The sequence below is a fragment of the Bubalus bubalis genome, chromosome 24, assembly GCF_019923935.1.
Source record: "Bubalus bubalis isolate 160015118507 breed Murrah chromosome 24, NDDB_SH_1, whole genome shotgun sequence".
NCBI lineage: Eukaryota > Metazoa > Chordata > Mammalia > Artiodactyla > Bovidae > Bubalus > Bubalus bubalis.
Window position 1 is genome coordinate 4,956,157 of NC_059180.1, and position 25,786 is coordinate 4,981,942.

At 53.5% G+C, this 25,786-nt stretch overlaps 1 protein-coding gene across 1 annotated transcript in view; it reads left to right on the top strand.

Annotated features, from left to right (window-relative positions):
• Positions 1 to 25,496, top strand: part of LOC102406192 (transformation/transcription domain associated protein) — a gene marked incomplete at its 5' end in the record, with an annotated part of 48,251 nt that extends 22,755 nt beyond the window's left edge. Inside the window, 16 exon segments of the mRNA XM_045164246.1 lie at positions 11 to 146; positions 3,016 to 3,207; positions 5,814 to 6,009; positions 6,653 to 6,918; positions 7,466 to 7,566; positions 10,564 to 10,765; positions 11,910 to 12,074; positions 13,445 to 13,535; positions 15,033 to 15,232; positions 15,922 to 16,183; positions 18,182 to 18,407; positions 19,101 to 19,318; positions 20,290 to 20,474; positions 22,780 to 22,983; positions 23,066 to 23,260; positions 24,520 to 25,496. Of these exon segments, the coding sequence (XP_045020181.1) occupies positions 11 to 146; positions 3,016 to 3,207; positions 5,814 to 6,009; positions 6,653 to 6,918; positions 7,466 to 7,566; positions 10,564 to 10,765; positions 11,910 to 12,074; positions 13,445 to 13,535; positions 15,033 to 15,232; positions 15,922 to 16,183; positions 18,182 to 18,407; positions 19,101 to 19,318; positions 20,290 to 20,474; positions 22,780 to 22,983; positions 23,066 to 23,260; positions 24,520 to 24,804 (3,124 nt within the window).
• Positions 25,497 to 25,786: the final 290 nt, after the last annotated feature.

The following is a 25,786-nucleotide window of genomic DNA, read 5'->3' on the forward strand; positions in this document are numbered from 1 at the left end:
TGGTCTCCAGGTGTTCTAAGGAGCTGAACCAGTGGGAAGCCTTGACGGAGTACGGCCAGTCCAAAGGTCACATCAACCCTTACCTGGTCCTGGAGTGTGCTTGGCGGGTGTCCAACTGGACCGCCATGAAGGAGGCGCTGGTGCAGGTGAGGACCGTACCCCCCGCACCGTGACCTGTCCACACAGGGTACAGTCTCTGCAGGCACAGGGACCCTTTCTCCAAAGCCCCGAGTCTCGGGGGGGGTCTCCCTTCACTTGCATCACACAGGGTACCTTGGCAGATGCAAGATAGCTCTTGGGAAGTAAGAGTTACTTTTGGTTTTCACGAACATCTTTCCTGAGTCTGAGTTAAATGATAACTTAGTTTTAGTTCATCCTTCAGTTACAGGAAGTGTCAGGTGTGGAGACTCGAGACTCTGAGACACTGGGAAGAACAGAGGCTGTTTTACCGCTGGATTTGGTTGGCAGAGGCGCTGCAGGTGTGAGGGTGGTGCCAGTGCAGGGCCGGGCTGTCAGTAAGGTTGTGGCAGGAAAAGCGGTATCACATTCAGAGCGTATCTTGTATCACAAAAGTGGTAACCGTGTCGTGTAGGTGAAGTCGAGCCCTTAACTTGGTTGAGCTGCACGTTTTTCAGAAGTTAAACTCCATCCGGAGGAGTTCAGTGCAAGACAGGAGAGTGGGCACCGAGGTGCGGGTCTCTCTCTCCCTGGGAGCCTCTGCGGGGCGTTGGCAGCCGGGGTTGACAGCCCAGCTCTGCTGCCCGAGCCCACGTCCCTGCCAGCGCCTCGGCCTCTGCCACGCAGCCGTGCCTGTGGCTCGCTCCTCTCCCTCCTGTGTCTCTCCCCTGGCGCCCCTTCGCTGCTCGGGTTTTAACCTTTGCCCTGTGGTGTCCGTGTCACGGGGCTCAGGGGTTTGTACCGCAGTCCTGCTCTCGCCTTGCCCCTTGGCCTGGTAAGGGCGTATTTACAGTCACACCACTGGTTTTCCTTTCTTGACGTGTAGGCTCAAAGCGCACGGAGGTGACAGGCCGTGTGTTTGACAGGACTGACTTGAGACTTGACCTGTATTGTGGCTCCCGTGCGTACTTCGCCTCTGCTGCTGCTTTTGAACAAAATGCGGAAGTGGGAGAACTGTAATAGCCACAGACCATTAACTACAGGGAGGTTATAGAGCCCAGGGTCTGGACTTGCAGGTTGGGATCGGGGAAGTGGCTCCTCTGAGGCAGGGAGTTACTCTGAGAAGTAAACCAGTCACTATGTAAGTAAACAAAAATAGTTTACTGACAGGTTGCATTTACCATTGGTGGTTTTTTTTTTAATTCATTTTTAATGTTCTTTCTTTCTTCTGATAAGTATTATGCTTTATTTTATATCAATATAAAAATATTTATAGCTCACTCTAATGTTTCTTTTTCTCCTTTCCGAGGTCTCACTTAGCAGGATATGTGCAGTATCATACTGACCATAAGTCTGACAGATGAGTTTCTTCTTTTACAAGTTCTTGATTATTTTCCCCCAGTTTTAAGGCACTTACTGATTGGAAAAAGCTCCAAGTATATTAATGAGCACTATAGGTAATCTGCAGTAAATTAATTTCAAATGTTTTTGATAGTACTGAATTATTTACTTTTTCTACTTTTTATTTACTTTTAAGATTTATTTACTTTTTATTTCAATTTATTTACTTTTAAGATTTCAAAAAAATCTTTCTCTTATGTCTTACAATTATGCGGCTGCTTGCAGCAGTACATTTCTTGGTTTGATTTAATAAATGAGGTAATATTTTGCAGCAGAGGAAAAATGAGATGCTTTTGTTCTTAATGTTCCAGAGAGTAGGTATGATTAAACAAGTCCTGTCTTAATTAGTGTTTAAGTCCAGAAAATGTGAGACGGTAGGTTGTGATCGTAAAGGACCCTGTAGGAAGCAGTTGTGTTCCCAAGTTTGCCTCCCTGAGTTTCTTCACGATTGGGTTACTTAGAAGCAGGAAGGGCCACGGACATGAGTGTGCTCCAAGGTCAGATTTCACCAGACAAGGCCCGTGTCGGGTCAGCGCGTCGCTATGGCCATTACTGCTCTTGCCCTCTCCGGACTGAGAGCCACGCGGCTCTGATGTGTCATTTCCGTTGTCACTTCCAGAGGTGCTTCCGAATGAATGTCTTACTGATCTTGTTACAGCAAGTCCTGTAAAATTTTTTCAAGAATATCTCTGTGTTCTTTCATCTTCTTACATACAAAGAGGTTATTTTTGAAAAGACTTTTTTTTATTTACAGTTTTTAAAATGCTGATAAGTCAAAGGCTGATAAGATGCGATGAGTTCTAACACCTTCTTTAGAAGGTGCTGGGCACATGCAGGGGCTTTCCAGGCACATGTGGAGCCTCCGCCTGGGCTGAGGGGCAGACATGATGCTCGGCTCCGTCTGCTCATCAGGAGAACTGATAACCAGGACACAAGAGAGATCTGGGGAACATTTTGCAGTGGATAATAAATGTGGACTTAAGTGACCGTAAAGTTTGTGAATGTTCACTCATATTCTTAGAAACCTGAATCGCTGTCTTCTGCTTCTGTATGTAATGTGGTGCAAGTTAGATTGATTTCTCAGGATAACAGTGTGAGTTGGAGACAATTCAGAATTATACGGATACTTACCAGAGTGGAGATGAGCACGTATTTAAGCCTTTTGAAATTCCCTGGCCGACTTTGTAGGTTTTTCACCTGGTGTATCATAACCGAGTCTTATCAGTTTCCCCTTTTTGGAACTAAAAGTGATCTTAAAGCAAGGAGCCTGTGGCAAGGCTTCGTAGCCAGAGAGATTGGCCAAACTTTGGTGTTTGGAAAAGGAGAGTGTTCAGAAAAATATCTAATGCATCATCTCTCCAGAGAAAACGAGTGTCTGTTTGTAGCTTAATTGCTCTTTACTGCCTTGCATAACTGGCTACCAAAAAGTTTGCTTTTTGACTCTGTGCTGAGAAGAAGTATACCCACTGCCTCCGTGTGATGCTCTTCCCCACCCAGGTAGAGGTGAGCTGTCCGAAGGAGATGGCCTGGAAGGTCAACATGTACCGCGGGTACCTGGCTATCTGCCACCCCGAGGAGCAGCAGCTGAGCTTCATCGAGCGCCTGGTGGAGATGGCCAGCAGCCTGGCCATCCGCGAGTGGCGGCGGCTGCCCCACGTGGTGTCGCACGTGCACACGCCCCTGCTCCAGGTGGGGCCCGTCCCGGGGGAGGCTCTTCTCGGGGGGAGGGGGGTCTTCTCTCGGGGGGGTGCTTCTCCAGGGGGGCCCTTCCCAGGGGAAGGAGGGAGCCTTCTCCAGGGGGGCCCTTCTAAGGGGGAGGGGGGCCTTCTCCAGGTGGGGCCCGTACCCCGGGTGGGGGGCCCTTCTCCAGGGGGAGGAGGGAGCCTTCTCCAGGGGGGCCCTTCTCGGGGGGACGGGGGGCCTTTCCCAGGGGGAGGAGGGTGCCTTCTCCAGGGGGGCCCTTCTCAGGGGGATGGGGTCCTTCTCCAGGGGGTTCCTTCTTGGGACAGGGGGCCTTCTCCAGGGGACCCTTCTTGGGGGGATGGGGAGCCCTTCTCCAGGGGGTCCCTTCCCAGCAGAGCCCCTCCTGTTCAGGCTGAGGCTGTGAGTGGAGCTGGACGGCAAAGGAAACGCCTTCCCCCCCGTCCTCCCCCCCATTTGCACTCGGGCTCGGTGAGAGGACAGCTAGAGTCAGAAGGGAGAGGACTGAAATGTGGCTTCTGGTGTTCGGGGCGTCCGGGGGTTTCGGTGAAGGAAGGCCTCCCTCAGGGTGACTGCGATGCTTTTCTTGCTTGAGGAGTATGCTCTGATGCCCGCCGTGCCAGCCTCAGCGTGCTGCCGCTGTTGAGTCTGAGCAGGGCCTCTCCCTCTGAGACTCCAAGGCTGCAGTTAAGTAGCCTGCGCCTTGGTTTCTTTGTGTTCCATCCTCGCTGTTTCTGACTCGTTCAGCCACACGGGCTACCGGTCAGTGACTCCCCACAGCCCCCTTGCGCACACCGCCCCCTGCATGGAAATTCCTTCTTCCCATCCTCCCGGCCCCTGTGTGTGTGTGCACACACACGTACATACGTGCAGATACACGCACACACCCTGGGTTGTGCCAGCTCTTGACCTCTTTTGTCTGGCGCAGAGCAGCTCCCAGTGTGGCTGAATGAGGGATAACTGTAGGCTGCCGTTTTAACAGTAGTTCACAATGCTCACACTTTTTTTCCTCTGGAAAGAGTAGTTCTGAGACTTAAAACTGCTACATTAATTTTTATAGTGTAGTTTTTTATAGGCTTTTAAAATTATGTAGTTATTAATATACTTTGAATGTCTTGTCTTCATCATAGTGAACCAGAAGTTCATCGAAGCAGTTTTATCTCTTTGGTTTGATATTTTCCCTTTTCGTATCTATTATTTTGGGCTTGAAAGCAGTATATGTTCATTAGAAACCATACTTCGAATCCTGGATTTGGATGTTTTTCCTGACCAACATGCGTGTACGATGCTCTCTGGTGCCGGGTGGTGGCGCGGAGCGTCAGCGCCTGGTCAGCCACGAGATCCTGACGGCGGGCAGCCCCCTGCTGACGGCCGTTCTGCTTTTCACTTTCATCATGTGAGAAAATCAGTGCTTCATTATTAAACAGGCCTTGTGTTAGGTAGCGTGAGTGTTCTTTGCACATTCAGGTCAGCTAAGCTAGACGTCTGGTAGGTTCGGTGTGTTAAACGCATTCTCAACTTCAGATATTTTCAACTTATGATGAGTGTGTTGGGACATGACACCATGGTAAGTTGAGGAAGCTCAGTGCTAAAACCTACTGAACTGTACACCTGAAAGGGTGCTTTCAGTGATGTTTAAATTATACTTTGGTAAAGCTGTTACAGTACAAATACCCATTAGGGTTTCAGAAATCTGAGTGTAATGAACTAAACTTGAAGTATAGATACAGATGGAAAGTGAATTCTTGTAGACAATTTTTAAAATTAAAAGCAAACAAAAGGATACTGTGTCCTGAACTTGGTGCTGTGTTTGGGGGTTCAGACAATTCAGAGAGTTTAAAAACATTTCTCCTCAAAGAGTTAGGCTGGAGAAAGAGGGCATATCCGTAAGAAGCCAAGTTTTACGGGAGCGTCTGTGACTCAGTGCCATGTGAAGACAAACACAGATAAACCCAAGATTCAGAGAAGGGAAGAATCGCTGTGGGGAACGGAGTGTGAAATTTAACAGTGTGGGAAAAGGCTCAGAGCTGCGCCCCAGCCCCCACCCCCAGCCGAGGGGCTCCAGAGGGCACCGCCCGTTTGCAGCCAGCGGCATGTGTTGGGTGTAAAGGGGGGGCGCCTGGAGAGATGGGTAGGCGGGTGGTGAGAATACATGTGTCAGCCAGGAGAGAGCATCAGAGCCGTGTTCGAGATGATAGACATGGCCCCGGGGTTCAGATGTTGACGGAGGAAAGCTTGAGGGCAGGAGGCGTTGTCAAAGACCTACTGAGAGCCACACTCAGCGGGGGGCAGAGGGAGGGCAAAGGGATAGTTGTGGGGGCGGGAGGGGGGCGGCGTGGACCCCGCTGTTCTTTAGGCTCCAGTGTCACGGCAGCCGGAGATGGAGGTCTTTCGGGGGGGGGGGGGGGGGGTGGTATCCCGAGAGTCATGTGTGAGGCGTGGAGTAAGTCAGATGCCGCGTCTGAGTAAATCCCAGAGCATCCTCTTGAATGCTGGGCCCTTCACAGGAGACACTCTGGTCAGCTCTGCTTTGCCTTCCTCATCCAATCCTCGCGCCCTGCTCACCGTGGAATCTCTCACCCTGGTCCTCTTAGGCAGCCCAGCAAATCATCGAGCTTCAGGAGGCTGCTCAGATTAACGCAGGCTTGCAGCCCACCAACCTGGGGAGGAACAACAGCCTGCACGACATGAAGACGGTGGTGAAGACGTGGCGGAACCGGCTGCCCATCGTGTCGGACGACCTGTCCCACTGGAGCAGCGTGTTCATGTGGCGGCAGCATCATTACCAGGGTAAACCCACCTGGTCCGGCATGCCTCCACCATGTAATTTTCCAGACACCCACTGTTCTGGTTTCATGTCTTGGCTGTGTTTTTCTGTTTGTTCTTTTGTTTGTTTGTTTTTTCTTTTACCGAATCTTCTGTTTCTTGGCAGGTGTGGTAGAGGTGGTTGGTATGACGAGGGTAAAGATGAAGGTGGTGAAAGAGGGGAAGAATTTCCCTCCTTGTTCCCTTTCTCCACCCAGGACAGACTTGCTGCCAAACAGCTGCCTGTTGGCACCAGGGGCGTGGACCAGTGGGATCAGAGCTCTGGGTCTTGGCCCTTTTGTTCTGAAGGCCCCCCCACTCCTAAGACCTGCTCTCGGGGGGCTGGGTGGAGCCTTGCTCAGCTTCCCTGGGCCCCTCTGCTGCTTTTCCTAGACCTGCCAGGCCTCTTTTTATCCAGAGCAGCCTTAGCCAAGAGGGTAGCTCTCCACTGAGGAGTTGGTGCTTCTTAGATCATCCCTTTGATGCAGATGTGAGGCAGAGTAACGCGGGCTGATCACAGAGCTTCCCATGTTCATAAGCCACCCTGTGTGTGTTTTTCATTTTTAATTTAAGCCTTAAACTGAGAAATGTCTGACGTGGACTGAAATGTCACTTCTTTCCTCTCCAGCTATTGTAACTGCATATGAAAACAGTTCTCAGCACGACCCAAGTTCCAACAATGCTATGCTTGGGGTTCACGCGTCGGCTTCAGCGATTATCCAATATGGAAAAATTGCCCGGAAGCAGGGCCTGGTCAATGTGGCTCTGGATATATTAAGTCGTATCCACACCATTCCAACTGTCCCTATTGTGGATTGCTTCCAGAAGATTCGACAGCAGGTCAAATGCTACCTCCAGCTGGCAGGCGTCATGGGCAAGAACGAGTGTATGCAGGTAGGGCGCCAGGTGGACCCAGTGCCCGTCCTTGCCCTGGCAGTGAGGGTCCCTGGGCCAGCTCCTGGCTCAGACACCAGGGAAAGGGACTGGACCAGTGTAGGACTCTTGGTCTCAGGGAGCAGTTCTGCCAGAACGAGAAAGGGACAGGAAGCCGCTTGAGTATTTGAATTATATGCCACGGTCTCTAATCTGCCATATACTTGGGTAATGTAGTTATAGAACGAAAACTAAAAATTGCAGGACTGTGGGGGTATATGGTAGATTTGGGCTATGTTCAGAGGAAAATTAACAATGAAACTGACAAGATATCTAAAGCTTTGGAAAAAATAATACCATTAAGATGTCTGGAACTGAGTTTGTGTTTAGTGATTCAGTTTAAATACTCCTTGTCACTCAATAAATATTCTAGGTAGGTAGGCAAGCCTCATCAGTTTAAAGTACATTTGTCAGTGACCTTTAGGACTTAACTGCCTGGATCAATATTTTAATGAGGTTTTCAATGAGTGTCTAGTAAGTTCAAGAACCTTTCTGTTTTTACAAACAGGGTCTTGAAGTTATTGAATCTACAAACTTAAAATACTTCACGAAAGAGATGACGGCTGAATTTTATGCACTGAAGGGGATGTTCTTGGCTCAGATTAACAAGTATGTATGTTATGTAGGTGGCGGGTGAGAGAAAGACTCATCAAATTATTTAAATAGTTGTTTGTAACTTAAAAGCAATGTGAAGATGAAGCTAGAAATTGACATGCGTTGGCATCAGTCATCAGACATGGTGTTCAGCTTTTGTATCTCTAGGAAAGTAGTAACTTGCAGCAGGATCAGAAAGCTGGCTTGAGTGTGGTACTTTTTAACTATGAGTTGCTTGACCATGGAACTGCCAATAATGGTTTCATTGCTCCATTTTCTCAGCGTGCTGTCTTGGGAACAGAGTTGATTCCTTTTATGGAGGTGATTCTTGCTTTAGAGGAGGGGTCAGTCAACTGGAAAACAGTGTGGTGGGTCCTCAAAAAACTATAAATGAAGAATTATGTCCTAGCAATTCCTCTCCTAGGTATTTATGGAAAAGAGTTGAAAACAGGAGCTCAAACAGGTAGTCGTTCATGAGGTTCACAGAGTTCTGTTTACAGTAGCAGAATATTGAAACTACTCAAATGACTGGATAAGCAAAATGTGGTGTGTACAAACAGTAGAATATTATTCAGCATGAAAAAAGAATGAAGTGTTATTTTCTTTAATATGTTGCTGTGCTTAGTCACTCAGTCGTGTCCGACTCTTTGAGACCCCATGGACTGTAGCCCGCCAGGCTCCTCTGTCCATGAGGATTCTCCAGGCAAGAACACTGGAGTCGGTTGCCATGCCCTCCTCCAGGGGATCTTCCCAACCCAGGTATCGAACCCATGTCTCTGGCATTGCAGGCGGATTCTTTATTGTCTAAGCTACCAGGAAATAAGTAACTTTTATTTACTAGTAAGAATTAAAAGCCTTTTTTAACAGGAAGTGACCCCTTGGAAGACCTGAAAATTCCATGGTCCATCATGAGCAGAGGGGTCCAGGCTTTCTGTGGTGAGCAGATTGTGTGATGAAGAACATTGCTGAATTTTCTTCTGATATCTTTGATCCAGGAATTCAACCATATGTGGAATTCAGGAATTCAGGCTTATATGTGGACAGACATGAGTTTTATAATGAAAGGTCTAGCACAGAATAATAAAAAATACAACCATGATTTTTAAAACTGTAGGATATTCCATTTCGAAGATGCTATGGCTATGGTAGTCTGATATTTTTCTTATCTGTTGAAACTTTGTTATATGAAAATTACTTCAAATAAGGCTGGTAAATCTGAATTCAAATAGCAGATCTATGATATTTTAGTCAATGATTTATTTCATGCTTTGAAAATATTACCTTCATTAGAAGCGTGTTTAATATTTTTTCTTTCCACGTTTATAAATTCCCTATTAAGTTTTACCTAAGCCAATCTGATGCTTAAATGATTTTAAATGTCAACAATATAAAAATATAGCTAACATTTTTCTAAATGATTAAAGCTTTGCACCCCTTCATTTTGGGTTTCGCTGGTGGCTCAGATGGTAAAGAATCTGCCTACAATGCAGGAGACCCAGGCTTGATCCCTGGGTCGGGAAGATCCCCTTGAGGAGGAAATGGCAACCCACTCCAGTATTCTTGCCTAGAGAATTCCATGGACAGAGGAGCCTGGTGGGCTACAGTCCATGGGGTTGCAAAGAGTTGGACATGACTGAGTGACTAACACACACACATTCTCTTTCATTTAATTATTAAATCAAGTCCTTGCAGTTCTCCTGCACACCTCTCAAACATACCCATCCCACATGCACTTGGACTGCCTCAATTCAAGCCTCCTAACTGCCTCCAGTTTCTTCACTCTCCCACACATTCTCAACATGGTCACGAAGTAGTCAGATTTGTGTCTCAGAAGGATCACCCCACTATTCTGCTCAAAACCCTGCCCTGGCTCCTCACCACGCCCTGGTCTCACTTTTGTGAGCACGGTGGCCCTCGGTGATCTGGCGCACACCCACCTCTCCTGCAGGTCTCCCATCAGAGTGCTTCACACTAGACTAACCGGCTGTGAGAACTCTCTGCAGGACTCTGCACGGCCCCCCTTTCCTCATTACCATCCTTTCATCCTGAGCTCTGGTGAACTCCATCATCCTTCACAACCCAGCTCAAACATGACTTCTTCCCTAAGGCCTTCTTAAGCCCATCCAACTCCGAAATTAATCACTCCGTCTTCTAAATCTTGTAGCATACCTTTTACTTACCACTTGCATTGTAACTATTCGTTTCTATGCTTGCCTTTTCTATATCACTGTAAACCTTTTGAGACCATGAAAGCAGTTTTGTGTTCGTTAAATCAAATTGTCTTTGCTTCAACAGTCTAAGTAATTGGGAGCAGGGATGGGATGTTTCCAGGGTGATCCACAGTGGCCGAGATGCTGCTGCTTCTCTGCAGCAGACATAAACCTCGTGTTTCTTTAATCACAGGGATCACCAGACCCTCTTGGATTAGCATACATAATACAGCTCTTAAATATGGGTTGAGTATTTCTGACTTTGTGCAAGATATGTACATTATGTTTTACTTTAAACCTTTTGGCAGGGGTGGTTGTTTAGTTGCGAAGTCACGTCTGACTCTCTTGTGACCTCATGGACCGTAGCCCACCAGGCTCCTCTGTCCATGGGATTTCCCAGGCAAGGATACTGGAGTGGGCTGCCATCTCTTTCTCTAGGGAGTGAAGTGTTGACATGAACGTCAGTGTGGATGAACCTCAGAAACACTTGAGGCTGATTGAAAGAGTCTAGACACAAAAAGTTGCCGTCTGTGGGTCCATTAATGTGAGATGTGCGGTGGTCAGTCCACAGAGGCAGAGCAGCAGTAACTCCATGGGTGGCCACCGGGGCTGGGGGTTGGGGGCAGTGGGAGTGGTGCTTCTTGGTTCGGGGTTTCCCTGGGGTGATGACAATGTTCGCAGCCTCCATAGAGGTGGTGGTCACACAGCGTTTTAAATGTACCAACTGCCCCTGAATTAGTCACTTCACAACGGCTGGTTTTCTATTCCGTGGTGTTCACAGTCTCAATTTGTGTCCTCCCAGGTCTGAGGAAGCGAACAAAGCGTTCTCTGCGGCCGTGCAGATGCACGACGTGCTGGTGAAAGCCTGGGCCATGTGGGGCGACTACCTGGAGAACATCTTCGTCAAGGAGCGGCAGCTGCATCTCGGCGTGTCCGCCATCACCTGCTACCTGCACGCGTGCCGGCACCAGAACGAGAGCAAGTCGAGGAAGTACCTGGCCAAGGTGAGGCCGGAGGAACTCGCTTTGACCCGAGCCCTTCCTGGGAACCTGTAGTTTGGATGGAAGCTCAGTGACCTCCTGGTCCCTGCTGGGCATGAGGCAGCACACCGAGTCCGTAGGTTCTGTTTAAAGCTGGAAAGTGGAGGCCTGGACGTTCCTGGGGTCAGAGGACTTCTTAGCCGCAAAACTGAACCTGGAGTGTGGGTGGGTCTTAGAGCTCAGGTCTGGTGTGGCTGCGGGCCTCCCGCTAGACGGGGATTCCTGCAGACTGCGAGGGCTCTGCCAGGAGCGCGCCCTGCCGCGCGCCTCAGGCTCTGACCTCTCGCTCCCAGGGCCATGCACACAGGCCGGAGCCGGTCGGCTCTGGTCACAGGTGACGCTGAGTCCCCGGGTTCCTGCAGGGTGAGGTCGTCCCGTGGTACCCCACTGCAGCGCCGGGCACAGGGCTGTATCCACGTGTGCCTAGTGGGTGGCTGCTTGAGCCCGAGCACCCTCTCAGCATGCACCCTCTTGGCTTCCCTGGGAGACACATCCGTACAACCCAGAATCCATTCTTGCAGATAAGAATAGGTTGTTCCGCTTACTTTGTCCAATAAAGGTGAGGAGTTTTTAGAATTCCTTGATCTAATGTCAGAGTTTGGACTGAACATCCCAAGTGGTGAAAGCTGACTGTGGACACAGGCCGGCTGTAGTCATGCCGAGGAGCCGCCGCACGGCCCGGCTCCGGCTGTGCTTTCCTGTGGATGAGATGGTTTCAGAGCCTCCTGACAGCAGACGGCCAGCGGGGCCTCACGCTAGGGTGGTGGTGGTCCCCTGAGATCTAAGCAGAAGCCCATTTTGTTCTGGGGAGATCGCAAGTGTGGGTAACAGGCTGGAGCCCGTGGGGTCCACATGACCACCGCTAGCCAGCTGACCAGTTCAGTTAGTAGTTGGCATTAAAGCTAAACCTTGACGAAAACTGTATTTAAATTCTCAGCGTCATTTATCTGTAAGCTTTATAGTGAAGTTTCATCATAAAGTTGGGCCTTTTGTCCATGTTTCCCATGATGCCACGAAAGGTGCCCTGTGTGGCAGTTTAATGTCGGGAACGTCCCCTGACCGGAACCGGAGACTTTGGCTCAGCTCCCTGACTGCCCTTCTGTCTTAGGTGCTGTGGCTCCTGAGTTTTGACGATGACAAGAACACCCTGGCAGATGCCGTGGACAAGTACTGCATTGGCGTGCCGCCCATCCAGTGGCTGGCCTGGATCCCGCAGCTGCTCACCTGTCTGGTCGGCTCTGAGGGAAAGCTGCTTTTGAACCTGATTAGCCAGGTGGGACCTGCAAGCCTCTTTGGTCACAAAGTGTTTTCCCTTCACATCCTTTTTTCCGAGAAAGAAAATGTGCACGCTCAGAGTTTTGAAACTAAGATGGATGGGCAGGCTGTCACTTGACGTAAAGCAGAGGGGACAGTAGTTGCAGAGCACAGTGGGGTTGGCGGGCAGTGATCTGCTGGACTTACGGCGTCAGGATGCTGACTTCTTCTCTTACACACGTTGCCGCGTAAGATACACGTAAAGTACGCCCTCTGTTAAAATGCAGGGTCCCTGGCGAGCACTCAGGTTACTGACCAGGCGCGGGTGTCCAGTCAGTGCTCACGGCTGACTCCCCATCATGGGCTGGACTGGGAGCTCTGAGCCCCAGAAGAAAGCTTGGCAGGCTGTGGGTCTGTTGCTCTTGGTCCAGCTGCCCAGCTGCGCTGTTGGAGGCTCACAGTCGTGTGCACTGGGGCAGGCTGGGGGGATTGGGCCTGTAGAAAGGCTGTCATGACCCGTGTTTGAGGTCTGCTCCAGATTGTCGTCCTCTTGCGCAAAGGCCGAGAGGCAGGGGAGGGGCCTGAGCAGGGGACATGTGGATACCGTTTGGTCTGGGATTGGTGCCTTTGATGGCATTTTGTTTTATCAAGTTACAGAGTCCTGTATGTAACCTCTCACACGTGAACCTGTAACCAAGCACCTGGGGGCACGCTGCTCGCTCCCCATTCATGTACAGCATCTACACGTCACCCAGAAGTGGTTTCATTCTTCCTTGAGCACTTGCAGCTGTGTTCCTGGGTACTGGTACTTCACCTGGAGTTCATCTGTCAAAGACGTAGATTCTGTTTGGTATCATCATTCACTGGACACCTCTTTTTTTTTGGCTGGACACCTCTTAACATACGTTAGCCAGCCTTCCTGCAGCCAGTGGCCAAGCTGGGTAATGTCTGCTCAGCCCTTCTGAAGAAGCCGTAGAACTTTAGTTGACCAAAACTGGCATTTCTTACCTAAAAGAAAAAGGCCAGTCCCCTGTGTCCTACAGTTACACAGAGTGAAGTGACTCGCCAGGGAGCCCCTTCGTCAGCCTGCTCTCAGTTCTGGTGAATGAAGACGGCTGGCATTTTGTGTTCTCTGTCATCGGCCTGAGAGGCAGGCACCTGAGTGTCTGCCCCCTCAGGTTAGATCAGATGACAAGTGAGGTTGCTCTGCCTTGAGGAGTCTTGGGTGGGTGAGACTGATGGAATACACCAGGCTGCTCTTGCCTGGGTCTTTTCTGGCTAAACCGGACGTTGGGCTTGCTATTCAGTCCGGCCTCCTGTCTGTGCTAAGTCAGTGGTGCCGGCCAGGTGCGGGCCCCTTCCCACTCAAGACTGACTCTCTCTGAGCAGGTGGGACGCGTGTATCCCCAGGCTGTATACTTCCCCATCCGGACCCTGTACCTGACGCTGAAGATAGAGCAGCGGGAGCGCTACAAGAGCGGTACGTCTCCTGGGGGCAGCGGCCAGGCCGCGGGGCGGGTCCCCAGGGCGTCCGGGTTCCCACTGTCGCCAGCACACGCCCGCCGGCAGCTCCCCTCCAGCCCGCGGGCCCGTCTGTGTTCAGATGCTGGGAGGACACCGGGGCGGGAAGACGAAACCTGACCTCCCGGGGGCTGCTGGTTCTCCTTCTCCGTAGTGTGACAAGGTGTTCATCCACTCCAGTGATCCCATCCATAAGTAGGAGAATATGTGTGAAACCCAGGGACTCAGTGGTAAAGAATCTGCCTGCCAAGACAGGAGCTGTGGGTTCGATCCCTGGGTCGGAAAGATGCCCTGGAGGAGGAAATGGCAACCCAGTCCAGTATTCTTGTCTGGGAAATCTTACAGACAGAGGAACCTGGCTACAGTCCACAGGGTTACAAAGAGTGGACACAACTGAGTGACTAAACAAAAAACAAAAGTTGAACTTAACTCATTAGTTATAAACGCATTCTGATAGACAGCACAAATGCCACTTATTGTGTTACAAGGAATCATACCTTCAGCTGTCAGAAGAATCTGCATAGAAATCAGTCTTACCTGGGACTTCTCTGGTGGTCCAGAGGTTAGGACTTCGAGCTCCCAATGCAGGGGTCACGGGTTCGATCCCTGGCCAGGGAACTAAGATCCCATTTCCACACGGTATAGCCTAAAGAAAAAGAAAAAAATCAGTCTTAACCAAATGTAAAAACTTATTCAAAATAGAAGTTTTTAATCTGTAATGATTACTGTGGTATGTAGAGAAATAACCTACTTAATGGCTTCAGTTATCCACTAAGCACGGTGCTCTGTAAACAGTCAAAGCACCGCTTACTTCCTGTGTCTTTAATACGGAGACACACTCACTGTGAGGCCAGAGCCTTTCCAGGAAGGTGACTCCCTCCTCCCGACGGTGGTGGCAGCTCCCGGTCCTTTGTAGGCTGGGTCTTCGTGCCAACCTCCTGGCTGGCTAGGTAGATTGGAGTTTGGGTCAATTGAAAGTTAAGGGTTTTTGTTCTAAGTGAGTTGAAGCTTTAAAAAAATGAGCATCAGGGGTTCTGTAACTTTTCTTACGTAGCAACTAGCTTTGTTTTTAATGTCATTTATATCTGTGGTTTGGCTTTCCTTGATGAAAGCACACTTCTAGATTCTCAGAGCTAATACAAAGAATGAATTGTGAAATATTTTGCCAGACCTTAAAAAAAAAGAAAACTCAGACTCCCACTGCAGTTAGAGGGAGTCCAGGGAGCCTGGGCCCCCCACGTGGACCGCAGTCACACGCCCACCTCGCGCCCTCACCCGTGCGCCTCTGCTTGCGCTGCGCCCCAGGACGGGGCACCTGCCTCACAGCCCCGGAGGCCCCCGGGGTGTGTCCCGCGCCGGCGGAACCAGCGTTCCTCTGGCCGGGGGGTCCTCGGAGCGCCGACTCTCCCATCGGTCAGTTCGGCGCTGACATTGGCGTTGTGTGTGTTGCTCTCAGATTCTGGACAGCAGCAGCCAAGTTCAGTGGGTAACCAGTCCCATTCTGCATCAGATCCAGGGCCCATAAGAGCCACGGCCCCCATGTGGCGCTGCAGCCGTATCATGCACATGCAGCGGGAGCTGCACCCGACGCTGCTGTCTTCCCTGGAAGGCATCGTCGACCAGATGGTCTGGTTCCGGGAGAACTGGCACGAGGAGGTACGCGGCGGGTCTGGGTGCCCTCGCAGACGCAGCCTGTCCACACGAGCTCCCCGCCCGTGTGTGTCTGTGGGTGGACTGGCTGATGCAGCTGCAGAGTCTCCACGTCTGCACCCTGGTGCTGTCGTCTCCACTGAAGCAGAAAACTTCAAACGAAGGCGACATCAAGGAAGCTATTGCTGCCCTTAAAACGCTTCTTTTGTTCACTTGTCCGAATCTAACTGCTGAAATCCCACCGCTGGCCAAGGAGCAGTGGGATGTGGGCAAAGGTCATCACAGGGGTCATCATCTCCAGGGGCCAGAGCTGGTTCTCAGGCCGCCTCCTCAGTGGTGGTGATAAATAATCAGCGTTTGTTGTCTGGTTGGCCACGAGGCCTGCTTGTTAGTGCTGTGTTACTTTGTGTGTCTGAAATAGGCTTTTCCTTAAACAGAAGGGCGTGTGCACGATGCAAAGGGTGGGGTTGTGGGTCTTGTTCTTCTGTTAACGTTTGGGACGCTGTTCCTTGCTGTTGAGAACGCAGCTCATGGCGTGAGCGTCCGGGGTACCCCCCGCCCTGGTTCTGCACACTCTGGCACCCCGAGAACTTTGTCCGTGGTGGGGCCGGCTGGGCGGGTGCCCAGTGGGTGGGGGGCAGCTTGCTCGAGCGCAGAGCTCTGTGGCGCAAGCCCACTGTGTCTCTGTCCCCCAGGTCCTCAGGCAGCTCCAGCAGGGCCTGGCCAAGTGCTACTCCGTGGCATTTGAGAAGAGCGGAGCGGTGTCGGACGCCAAGATCACGCCGCACACCCTCAACTTCGTCAAGAAGCTGGTGAGCACGTTCGGGGTGGGCCTGGAGAACGTGTCCAACGTCTCCACGATGTTCTCCAGCGCCGCCTCCGAGTCCCTGGCCCGGCGCGCCCAGGCCACCGCCCAGGACCCCGTCTTCCAGAAACTGAAGGGCCAGTTCACCACCGGTGAGTCCCGACCCGGGGAAGCGGCCCCTCACCCTGCTCCTCGGTCCTACCCATCCCAACGGAGGTTAACCGCCTCCGTTGCTTTTCTGGAATGCAGCACCGGGTGGGCAGGTTAGACTGTAAGCAAAGAGGACACTCCCCTGCCCCGAGATCGCACAGCCTTCCCTCCAGGGGAAAAGTCAAAGAATTGGAGCCGGGGTAGACACAGGGATTTAGGATGCAGTCCTGCCGCCTGCCAGGTTTTTGTGGAAGATTGGACGGGGTCAGGTGAGGCAGTAAGACCCGCAGGCGCTGGCTCCGCGGTGACAGGCAGGGATCCCCCTGGTGGTGGCTCTGGTGTCAGGACTGGGAGGGGACGCTCGCGTTTCCTGGACCCGTGGGAGCACGGATCCTGCCCCACCTCTCGGTGTGACCTCTTGGTGCCCCTCACTCAGCCCGAGTCCCCATTGGGGACCCCCGGGCACATGCAGGCCAGGCCGCGCCCCCTGGAGCTGGAGCGCGTGTGGTCTCTTCCTCACAGCAAACGGAGGTGTCTGAGATGGAAGTCTTGTGGACACCGTCCTATACTACCGAGAAGAAGTGATACTAAGTGCATCTGTATCTACACCCAAATGTAGTCTGAAATAGAGCCTTAGAGGTGGAACACATCTGGATTCTGATGTGAAAAAATGACAGGCGCTGAAACCTAGAAGAGGGCCAGCCTCGAGGCGCTGACCCACCGCCAGCTGCAGCGAGCGTCAGACGCCCTCATCGATCCCCTCTGGCCACGCGCCCCGGGGGCCGACCCTGTGTCCACCCTGGGTTCTGGTCTGGAGAGTGCAGGAGGGTCGCCCCTCCGCCCACAGCAGCATCGCAGCCCTGGCTCCAGCTCCACGTCTGCGAGCAGGGGCGAAGGCAGCTCCGGAGAGTCGGTCCCGAGACGGAAGACTGACCCACGTGGGAGCGCTGTGCCGAGCGCTGACGGCCGCTTGGTGGCGACAGCCCCAAACGCGAGTGCCAGATGCCCCTCCAAGGAGAAGGGGCCCAGATGGCCCTCCGAGGAGAAGGGGCCCCAGATGCCCCTCCGAGGAGAAGGGGTGCGCAGTGCGGCTCTTCCACGCTCATAAAGCAGATGAAGAGGCGTTAACTGACACACACGGCAGCTGGGATGAACTTCAGAGAAATTATGCTGGATGCAGAAAGCTGCTCTCAGGATTCCTGCCACGCACTTCTAAATCATGAAGCCTTTGTGAGGTCACGATGGAGAGCAGACCAGCAGTGGCCAGGCGTCGGGTGTGGAGGAGGCGGGCATGGCTCAGAGCTGGTGGACGGGGGGCCTCCTGGATACACAGCGCCCCTCACGCGTCTCATGGATGCACACGTGCACACAGAACACACACAGGTCACGTGTCTGAATCAGCCCCGTGGGTTGTGCCAGAGCCTTGGTTTTGGGAAGGGGTGTGTGGCCCTCCCTGTACGTTTCTTGGTGCTCCTGTGAACATTTATTTCAAAATAAAAGTTAACAGCAAATAGAAACCTGTTCCATGAAGATCAGGCCTGGCCTTGATAACAGCTTCCTGCCCCCGAGTTGAGAAGGTGCAGCCCTGTGTCCCGGTGGACAAAGACCTGCCTCCCCCGTGCTCACCTCACTAGTCACAGGACCGCACGTGAGATGGTAAAGGAAAGCCAGAGAAATGCCATGAGGAAAAACCCCACGAGAGAAGTACATCGACTGTCGTGAAACTGATGACACGCATACACAGTTAAACTCACATGTGGGCATGACGAGTGGAGTTGTGGGAGCAGCCGCGTGTCAGGCCCAGAGCTCCGCGCCGTTTATTCCAGTCGGCATTTTTATGTGCTGTTCATTGGAGTCCTGCCCCTCACAGCACTTTATCATAGACTAGATAGAAAACGTGCCTGTTTCCTCCCTGGGCTGTGCCGGAGTCGTAGTTGTGCAGTGAATTGAAAATCACCCAGGTGACCGAAAATGTTTCTTAATCATATTCTATTTTGCAGATTTTGACTTCAGTGTTCCAGGATCCATGAAGCTTCATAATCTGATTTCCAAACTGAAAAAGTGGATCAAAATCCTGGAGGCTAAAACCAAGCAGCTTCCAAAATTCTTCCTCATTGAAGAGAAGTGCCGGTTTCTGAGCAACTTCTCGGCACAGACGGCCGAGGTGGAAATTCCCGGGGAGTTTCTGATGCCAAAGCCAACACATTACTACATCAAGATCGCTCGGTGAGTGCACCTGGCCAGCCTGGGGTCACCAACACCTTCCCCCAGCAGATGCCCGGGAGATGCTCCAGGGAGACCAGTCAGCGGTTCACACTGTGATTCCCTCCCTTCTGCCCCCGGGAGAGACACGGGACTGCCCTCAGATTGGAGTCATTGGGCACCTTTCACGTGTCCAGGTGAACCCGTGGGTTCCGTGTTTTGTCTGAGTCAAGCTTGTGTTTGCTCTCAAAAGAACCCTTTCTGAATGCTTGTAGAACTTGACGAAGCAGAGTTTTGCAGTGTTTTGTATACTCTGAAAGCACAGTATTCAAAACAGAATCAAATGATGTTAAAATTTTTTAGAGCAAAGCGAGTTGCATCCCATTTAAAATGTAAAGCGAGCTGGGAACTGGCGAGCCTTAACAGGGCCCTCCAAATCGGACCCTGCTGCTCCCCTCCACTGTCGGCCCCAAGGGTGTGCGGGCCCCACACCGCCCCTCCGCTGTGAGCCCCGAGGGTGCACAGGCCCCATGCCGGCTCATCGGCAGCGGATCCTCTGTCCCAAGGGCCCAGGCCCTCCCACTTCTGGGGTCCCCGGTGTCCTCTGACTGCTGAGGCCAGACCCTCCGCGCAACTGGTCGTCCGGGAAGCTCTGCTCTCAAAGCAGAGGGGCGGAGTGGGCGCGTGGCGTGGTGTCAGCGCCCGTGGTCTTGGCAGGTTCATGCCCCGGGTGGAGATCGTGCAGAAGCACAACACGGCGGCCAGGAGGCTCTACATCCGCGGGCACAACGGCAAGATCTACCCGTACCTGGTCATGAACGACGCCTGCCTGACTGAGTCACGGCGGGAGGAGCGCGTGCTGCAGCTGCTGCGCCTGCTCAACCCCTGCCTAGAGAAGCGGAAGGAGACCACCAAGAGGCACCTGTTCTTCACAGGTACGTGCACGGCCGCCGCCAGGTATGCCCTGCCGGCGCCTCTGGGTACGCCCTGGTGGCGCCTCTGGGTATGCACGCGGCCGCCTCTGGGTACGCCCTGGTGGCGCCTCTGGGTATGCATGCGGCCGCCTCTGGGTATGCCCTGGTGGTGCACGGCCCCTGCAGGACACGCGCCTGACCAGCACCCGCCTGGAGAAGCAGGCCCCGACCGGGCGCACAGCTGTCTCCACTCGCCCGTGAGCCTGCCCAGGCTCTGGTGACGTCGGCTGAGCAGGTGGCGTGCTCCACATGGTTTTTAAGCACAGTCTTTGATCTCTTCTTGGACTTCTATTGTGGCTCAGCTGGTAAAGAATCCGCCTGCAATGCAGGAGATCCTGGTTCGATCTCTGGTTTGGGAAGATTCCCTGGAGAAGGGAACAGCCACCCACTCCGGTATTCTGGCCTGGAGAATTTCACGGATTCTGTAATCTATGGGATCACAAAGAGTTGGACACGACTGAGTGACTTTCACTTTCACTCCTTGATCTGCTCTGGGCACCACCTGAGGTGCCCGCCTGGGAGTCGAGGAGCCCCAGGAAGGCCCCTGACATCTCATTGAGGCAGCACCCAGCAACCTCGGGTGAGGTCTTTACAGAACTGAGTGGTGGTGGGTGAATCGTGAACCTGTCACGTGGGGCGGGGTGGTGCCTGTGACTCCCCAGCCCCAGAGAGAACGGCGGTCACCCTTCATGCTGACCCGGGTTTGGAGTCCGTTGCCATGCGTGGTGTCTGGTCCTGTTCGGAGCTCTCTGATGGCTGAGCTGTGATCCAGCCTCTTCTGACCTAAAGTCTCTCAGCCTTAAGTTCAGAATCCCCCAAAATAAGTGAATTGAGAAATCGGCTCTGCAGAGCGCTGTGGGTGTTGGAGCGCATGTGTGACGCACTCTGCTGATCGGTCCCCGCCTCACCCACTGTCTCCCCTCTCTCCTCAGTCCCCCGCGTGGTGGCCGTGTCCCCACAGATGCGCCTGGTGGAGGACAACCCCTCCTCGCTGTCGCTGGTGGAGATCTACAAGCAGCGCTGCGCCAAGAAGGGCATCGAGCATGACAACCCCATCTCGCGCTACTACGACCGCCTGGCCACGGTGCAGGCGCGCGGGACGCAGGCCAGCCACCAGGTGCGGGCGGGCAGGCGCGGGGTGGGGCCGTGCGCTTCGGCCAAGGGCCATTCACTGCAACGGGACAGAGGCATTTTCATTCAGCCTTGCAGAAGCTCGGAGGCCTTCCCGCAAAGCAGCTCAGAAATTAGAATTTTAAAGGAACTTCCTGGCAGGTTCATTTGGTTGGCAGCCAGGGCGTAGGCAGTGTGAGACTGTCTGCCCGCCTCCTGGGCACGTTCACAGGTTTGCTGCCAGGCCTCCAGGTCACGCACAGTCTCTGTGCGGTGTGTCCTTGCTGAAATGCAGAACGTGGGGACGTGGAAACCTGTTGGGCCAGCCGTTTCTGTGGCCTCGGGAGTCCCGGATGCCCCGGTGGCACCTGCTGGCGGGCCGAGGGTCTCTCTGCACCTGCGGGTCCTGCTCTGGGGCAGCGGGGCAGGGGGAGCGTGGGTGAGAAGGCTTTGTCCAGGGTTCTCTGTGTCACCAAGAGGCAACTCTGTGGCCGGTTCTCCTGCTGCCTCCGTGGTCCTTCTTGTGCTCCCCGAGGGCGCCTCCTGGATCTGGGGAGAGACCCCCAGGGCCAGAAGCTGCCTCTGTTGTCCAGGGACCGGTCTCCCGTTAATCTGGGTCCTAAAGGGCTTGGTTCAGGACAGAGCCCAGGGGTGCCCGTCTGAGCCCCGTGCCATGCTCAGGGTGCAGGGCCTCGAGTCAGCCCCCACCGTCATGCGGGCAAAGCAGGTGGGGTTCTTCTGTGCTCAGTGGTCTCTGTGGACCATGGCAGTTTTGAGGTGTCGGTGGGAGTGAATGGACTGGATTCTTAAGGCTCTGTGTTCCGTGGACTGTGGGAGCCAGTGACCCTTGTCTGCAAATACGTGGCTACATCGGAAGCCCCCTCCCATTTTGTGAAGATGGAGCTGAGCGCGGGTCTGGCACAGGGGTGGTGCAGGGCCCTCCTGGGCCCGCGGGAGGCGCGGACGTCTCTTCTTAGTCTTCCTCTGTTTGCTTCGTCACTAATTCGGCTCCTTTACCCTTTGTGTTTTTTACCACACTGCCTGTAAATTTGCTTGTTCTGGACACATCATGTGAGCAGAGTCACACAGCACATGCTCTTTCGTGCCTGGCCTCCCTCCGCAGCGTGTTCTCAAGGTCATCCGCTCGGTGGCACATGTTGGTACTGTTTCTTGCTGATTATTTCCTCATATGAAGAGACCACGTTTAACTTATCCGCTTATTAGTTGGTGGACGTTTATGCCTTTTGTCTGTTGAGATTAATACTGCTGTGAACACGCATGTACAGGTTTTTTTGTGGATTTGTGTTCTCATTTCACTTGGCCATCTATATACCAGGAGTAGAATCGCTGGGTTATGTGGTAACTCTCACGTTTAACATTTTGACTGAGCCACAGACTGTTTTCCAAAATGACCACGATGTACGCGAGTTCTGATTTCCCCACGTTCCTGCCAGCACTTAGTATTATCTGTCTTTCTGACTACAGCCACCCAAGTGGGTGTGAAGTGCTAGTTTATTTTGGTCGGTAGCAAGTGATACTGAGTATTTTTTCATTTGCTGATTGGCTGTTTGCATATTTTCTTTGGAGAAAAGTCAGTTCAAGTCCTTTACTCATTTTTTTAAATAAAATTTTTTTTAAATTCTGTGCTGCACCGGTCGTCGCTGCTCCTCGGGCTTTCTCTAGCTGTGGTGAGCGGGGTCTGCCCTCTAGTCGCCGTGCTCTGGCTTCTCGCTGTGGACCCCCGGCTCGAGAGACATGGCTGCAGCAGTTGAGGCACATGGGCTCCGCTGCCCCGTGGCCTGTGGAATCTTCCTGGATCAGGGATTGACCCCCTGTCCCCTCCATTGGCAGCTGGATTTTTAACTACTGGACCACCAGGAAAATCCCCGTTCGTTCTTTATGTTGGGTGATTTGTAAAAAGACTTGTTTTTTTATTGATTCTAAGAACTCTTTCTATGATCTGGACGTAAGTGACGACACAGGTGACTTTCTTTCTTTGCTGGGTACATCGTCCTGCTTCTCCACGTGCCTGATAACCTTCCGCTGAAAACAGGATGTTTTGGATAATGCAGTGTGGCCACACTCACCGTCAGACCCTTCCCCACGCGGTGTGTTGCTATGTGTGTGTGTGGCGACTTCCGGGCTCAGTCAGCCCAGGAGGCTGTTGAGGAATACCCAGAACCAACGCCGGCACCTTACCAGCGGCCCTGAGCACCACACACACACCCCCACCCACACACCCCACCCCCACACCGAGGTGTCTGTTCAGCCAGCCCGCGCCTGACCTGCTTGCCGAACTCCCTGTCCACCAGGTCCTTCGCGACATCCTCAAGGAGGTTCAGAGCAACATGGTGCCCCGCAGCATGCTCAAGGAGTGGGCCCTGCACACCTTCCCCAACGCCACCGACTACTGGACCTTCCGCAAGATGTTCACCATCCAGCTGGCACTCATCGGCTTCGCAGAGTTCGTCCTGCACCTCAACAGACTCAACCCCGAGATGCTGCAGATCGCGCAGGTAACGTAGTGGGCGCGGCCGGGTCCCCCTCTCAGTCTGCGCCTGCTGCTTCTGCCCCTGAGTGTCTGCCTCCAACCTCCAGGACACGGGCAAGCTGAACGTGGCCTACTTCCGATTTGACATAAACGACGCCACTGGGGACTTGGATGCCAACCGCCCTGTCCCTTTCCGCCTCACACCCAACATCTCCGAATTTCTAACCACCATCGGCGTCTCCGGCCCCTTGACCGCGTCCATGATCGCTGTCGCCCGCTGCTTCGCCCAGCCCAACTTCAAGGTGGGTCAAGGGTCGTCCCAGGAGGAGCGCGTGGTGAACCCCTGGGGGATGAGACGTGGCCGGACGCCCATGGCCACGCTGGGGCTCTGACAGCGCTGTGCCACATGCCGTGCTCGGGAGGACAGACAGGGGTGCTGGTCCAGTCCATCTGACCCCCAGCCTGTCTCTTCGCAGTCGGAGACCGAACACACACCGTCCGGTCTCTTTTCTTCTGACTTCCAGGACCGCCTGTGCTGATAGCTCTTTTCCCAGATAAGCACTTTGTGTCTAGAGAAGGCTTCAGACACCAGTTGCTTTTGCAAAACATTTACTCAGAACATGTCTTAAATCATCGAGTCACCTCCTGACTGCAAACATGGACTTGGAGCTCTGTTGACGTCCGACTGCTCTCTTCCCCCCGCCCCCACCCCGGGGTCAGCGCGGCTCCGGGGCCCATGAAGGCCTCTGTGAAACGGGTCAGAACATGGAGCCCACTCAGGCAGGGAGCGCAATGACGCTCGTCCACTTAGGGTTAAGACCTGAAATACAGCACAATGTTCTCATTCTGTAGAAACACTCACTTCCGGAGACAGGGTTATCCGAGAGGGGCCCGTGATTGGAAACCCCGTTTAAAAACCTGTTACAACCTGGAAGAACAGCCGGCGTCACTGTGTGCGGCCTGAGTGGCTGTGGACGGGAGGAAGCTGGGCTTCTCCACACTCAGGCCATGCTCCTTCCAGCCCCAGTGGGGTGATTGCCTTTGCATTAGATCCACATAGAGACCACCCAGCACACTGCGCTGGGGCCAGGCCCTCAGCGTGTCAGTCTGAGTCACATTTCAGCAGCCCCAGCGCCTCTAATGTGACAGCGGGCCGTGGCTGGGCGTCCAGTTCTGGAGAGTTTGCACACGGCCTGTCCGTCTAGCCATCACACCATCCTGTCTCATCCCAGCGCCGCCGTCAGAGGTGATGGGCCTGGGTCCCCGGCCCTCCTCCATCCCCTCCCTTGGGCGTTCCTGCCGTCCTTCCACGGGCCCCCCTCCAGCCCCCACCACCTTCCCTCAGGACTCCATTCCACGGTGCCTTGACCTGGGGTCCCCCACCTCTTTCTTAGAACCCCAGGGGTCATCACGCGTGTCTGGCTGCAGCATCGCCACCAGAGTGACTGAGGTGTGGGCCCCGGCTACTGAGGCCCTGATGGCTGCCGCAACAGAGCACCTCGCTGGGACGCTGCCCTCTGGGCCGGTAGTTAAACGCGAACCTTCCGTTCTCACCCCGCAGGTGGACGGCATCCTGAAAACCGTGCTGCGGGACGAGATCATTGCCTGGCACAAGAAGACGCAGGAGGACACGTCGTCCCCGCTGTCAGCCGCCGGGCAGCCCGAGAACATGGACAGCCAGCAGCTGGTCTCCCTGGTTCAGAAGGCCGTCACGGCCATCATGACCCGCCTGCACAACCTCGCCCAGTTCGAGGGTGGGGAGAGCAAAGTCAACACCCTGGTGGCCGCCGCCAACAGCCTGGACAACCTGTGCCGCATGGACCCCGCCTGGCACCCTTGGCTGTGAGCTCGGCTGCGTCGGCGGGGTGGGGCGGTTCCCGACGGTCGGGGGCTGAGCGTCAGGAAGGCCAGGCAAGTCCAGGTGGGAGCGGAGACCAACCTGCAGCTTTTAAAGCAGCCTTCAGAGAAGCCAGGATCTCTCTGTGAATTCTTTTCTATCGACTTCCTCCCTCGTGTGAATGTACAGATAGAACTGTAGGAAACGCTTCCTTGTCGTCGTTTTTAACTTTCGGAGGTGATACCTCCTAGGAGCTTCAGGCTTTTGTACAGAGCTTTGTACCAAGTGTACAGAAAACCCACTTTGTTAGAGAAACAGGAAATTATGAAGACAGCGTGCTGGGTTTTCTCTAAGCACAGACTTCCAGGCTGCGGGGAAGCAGCCTTAGAACCTCCCAGCACGGCTGGCGTGGATGGAGAGGTGGGGGCTGCCCGCCCTGCGTTTGGAGTCGGATTCCTCGGGGCCTGCAGAGCCGGAGAGTGAGCGCGACCCTTGCTGTTCCGCTGCTCTTCGGCTGTCTTCTCGATATTTACTATCACTGTACCTGGAAAAAAACATTTTCCCCTCTTAATTTAAAAAGAAGCAACGAAGATTTGTTTGTTACCTCCAATCTGTTCTGTTCACATTTTTATGAGCCTTGAGAACGTTCTATCTAAATTTGTACAGTGTGAATTTTTTAGAATAAATATTTTATCAAAGGACGTGTTGTTTCTGCGAAGTGTGCCCCACCCCCCGCCCCTCGGGCCAGTGGGGCCTGGGCCCCAGGGTGGCCCCACGGTGACCGTGACATGGGCTGGGCCGGGGCTTGGGTGCGCGCCCCTCAGCGTGAAGTCCTGGTCCCGACCAAAGGCAGGAAAGCACACGCAGGGGGCTCTTGGCGCTGTTCCCGAGTTTCAGGGCTGCGGCCCAGTGACCCGCGTGCAACGGGGAGATGCCCGGAGGTGGCAGCCTGGAGCCGCGTCCCCGGCTGTGGCCCGTCCTGTCAGCGGGA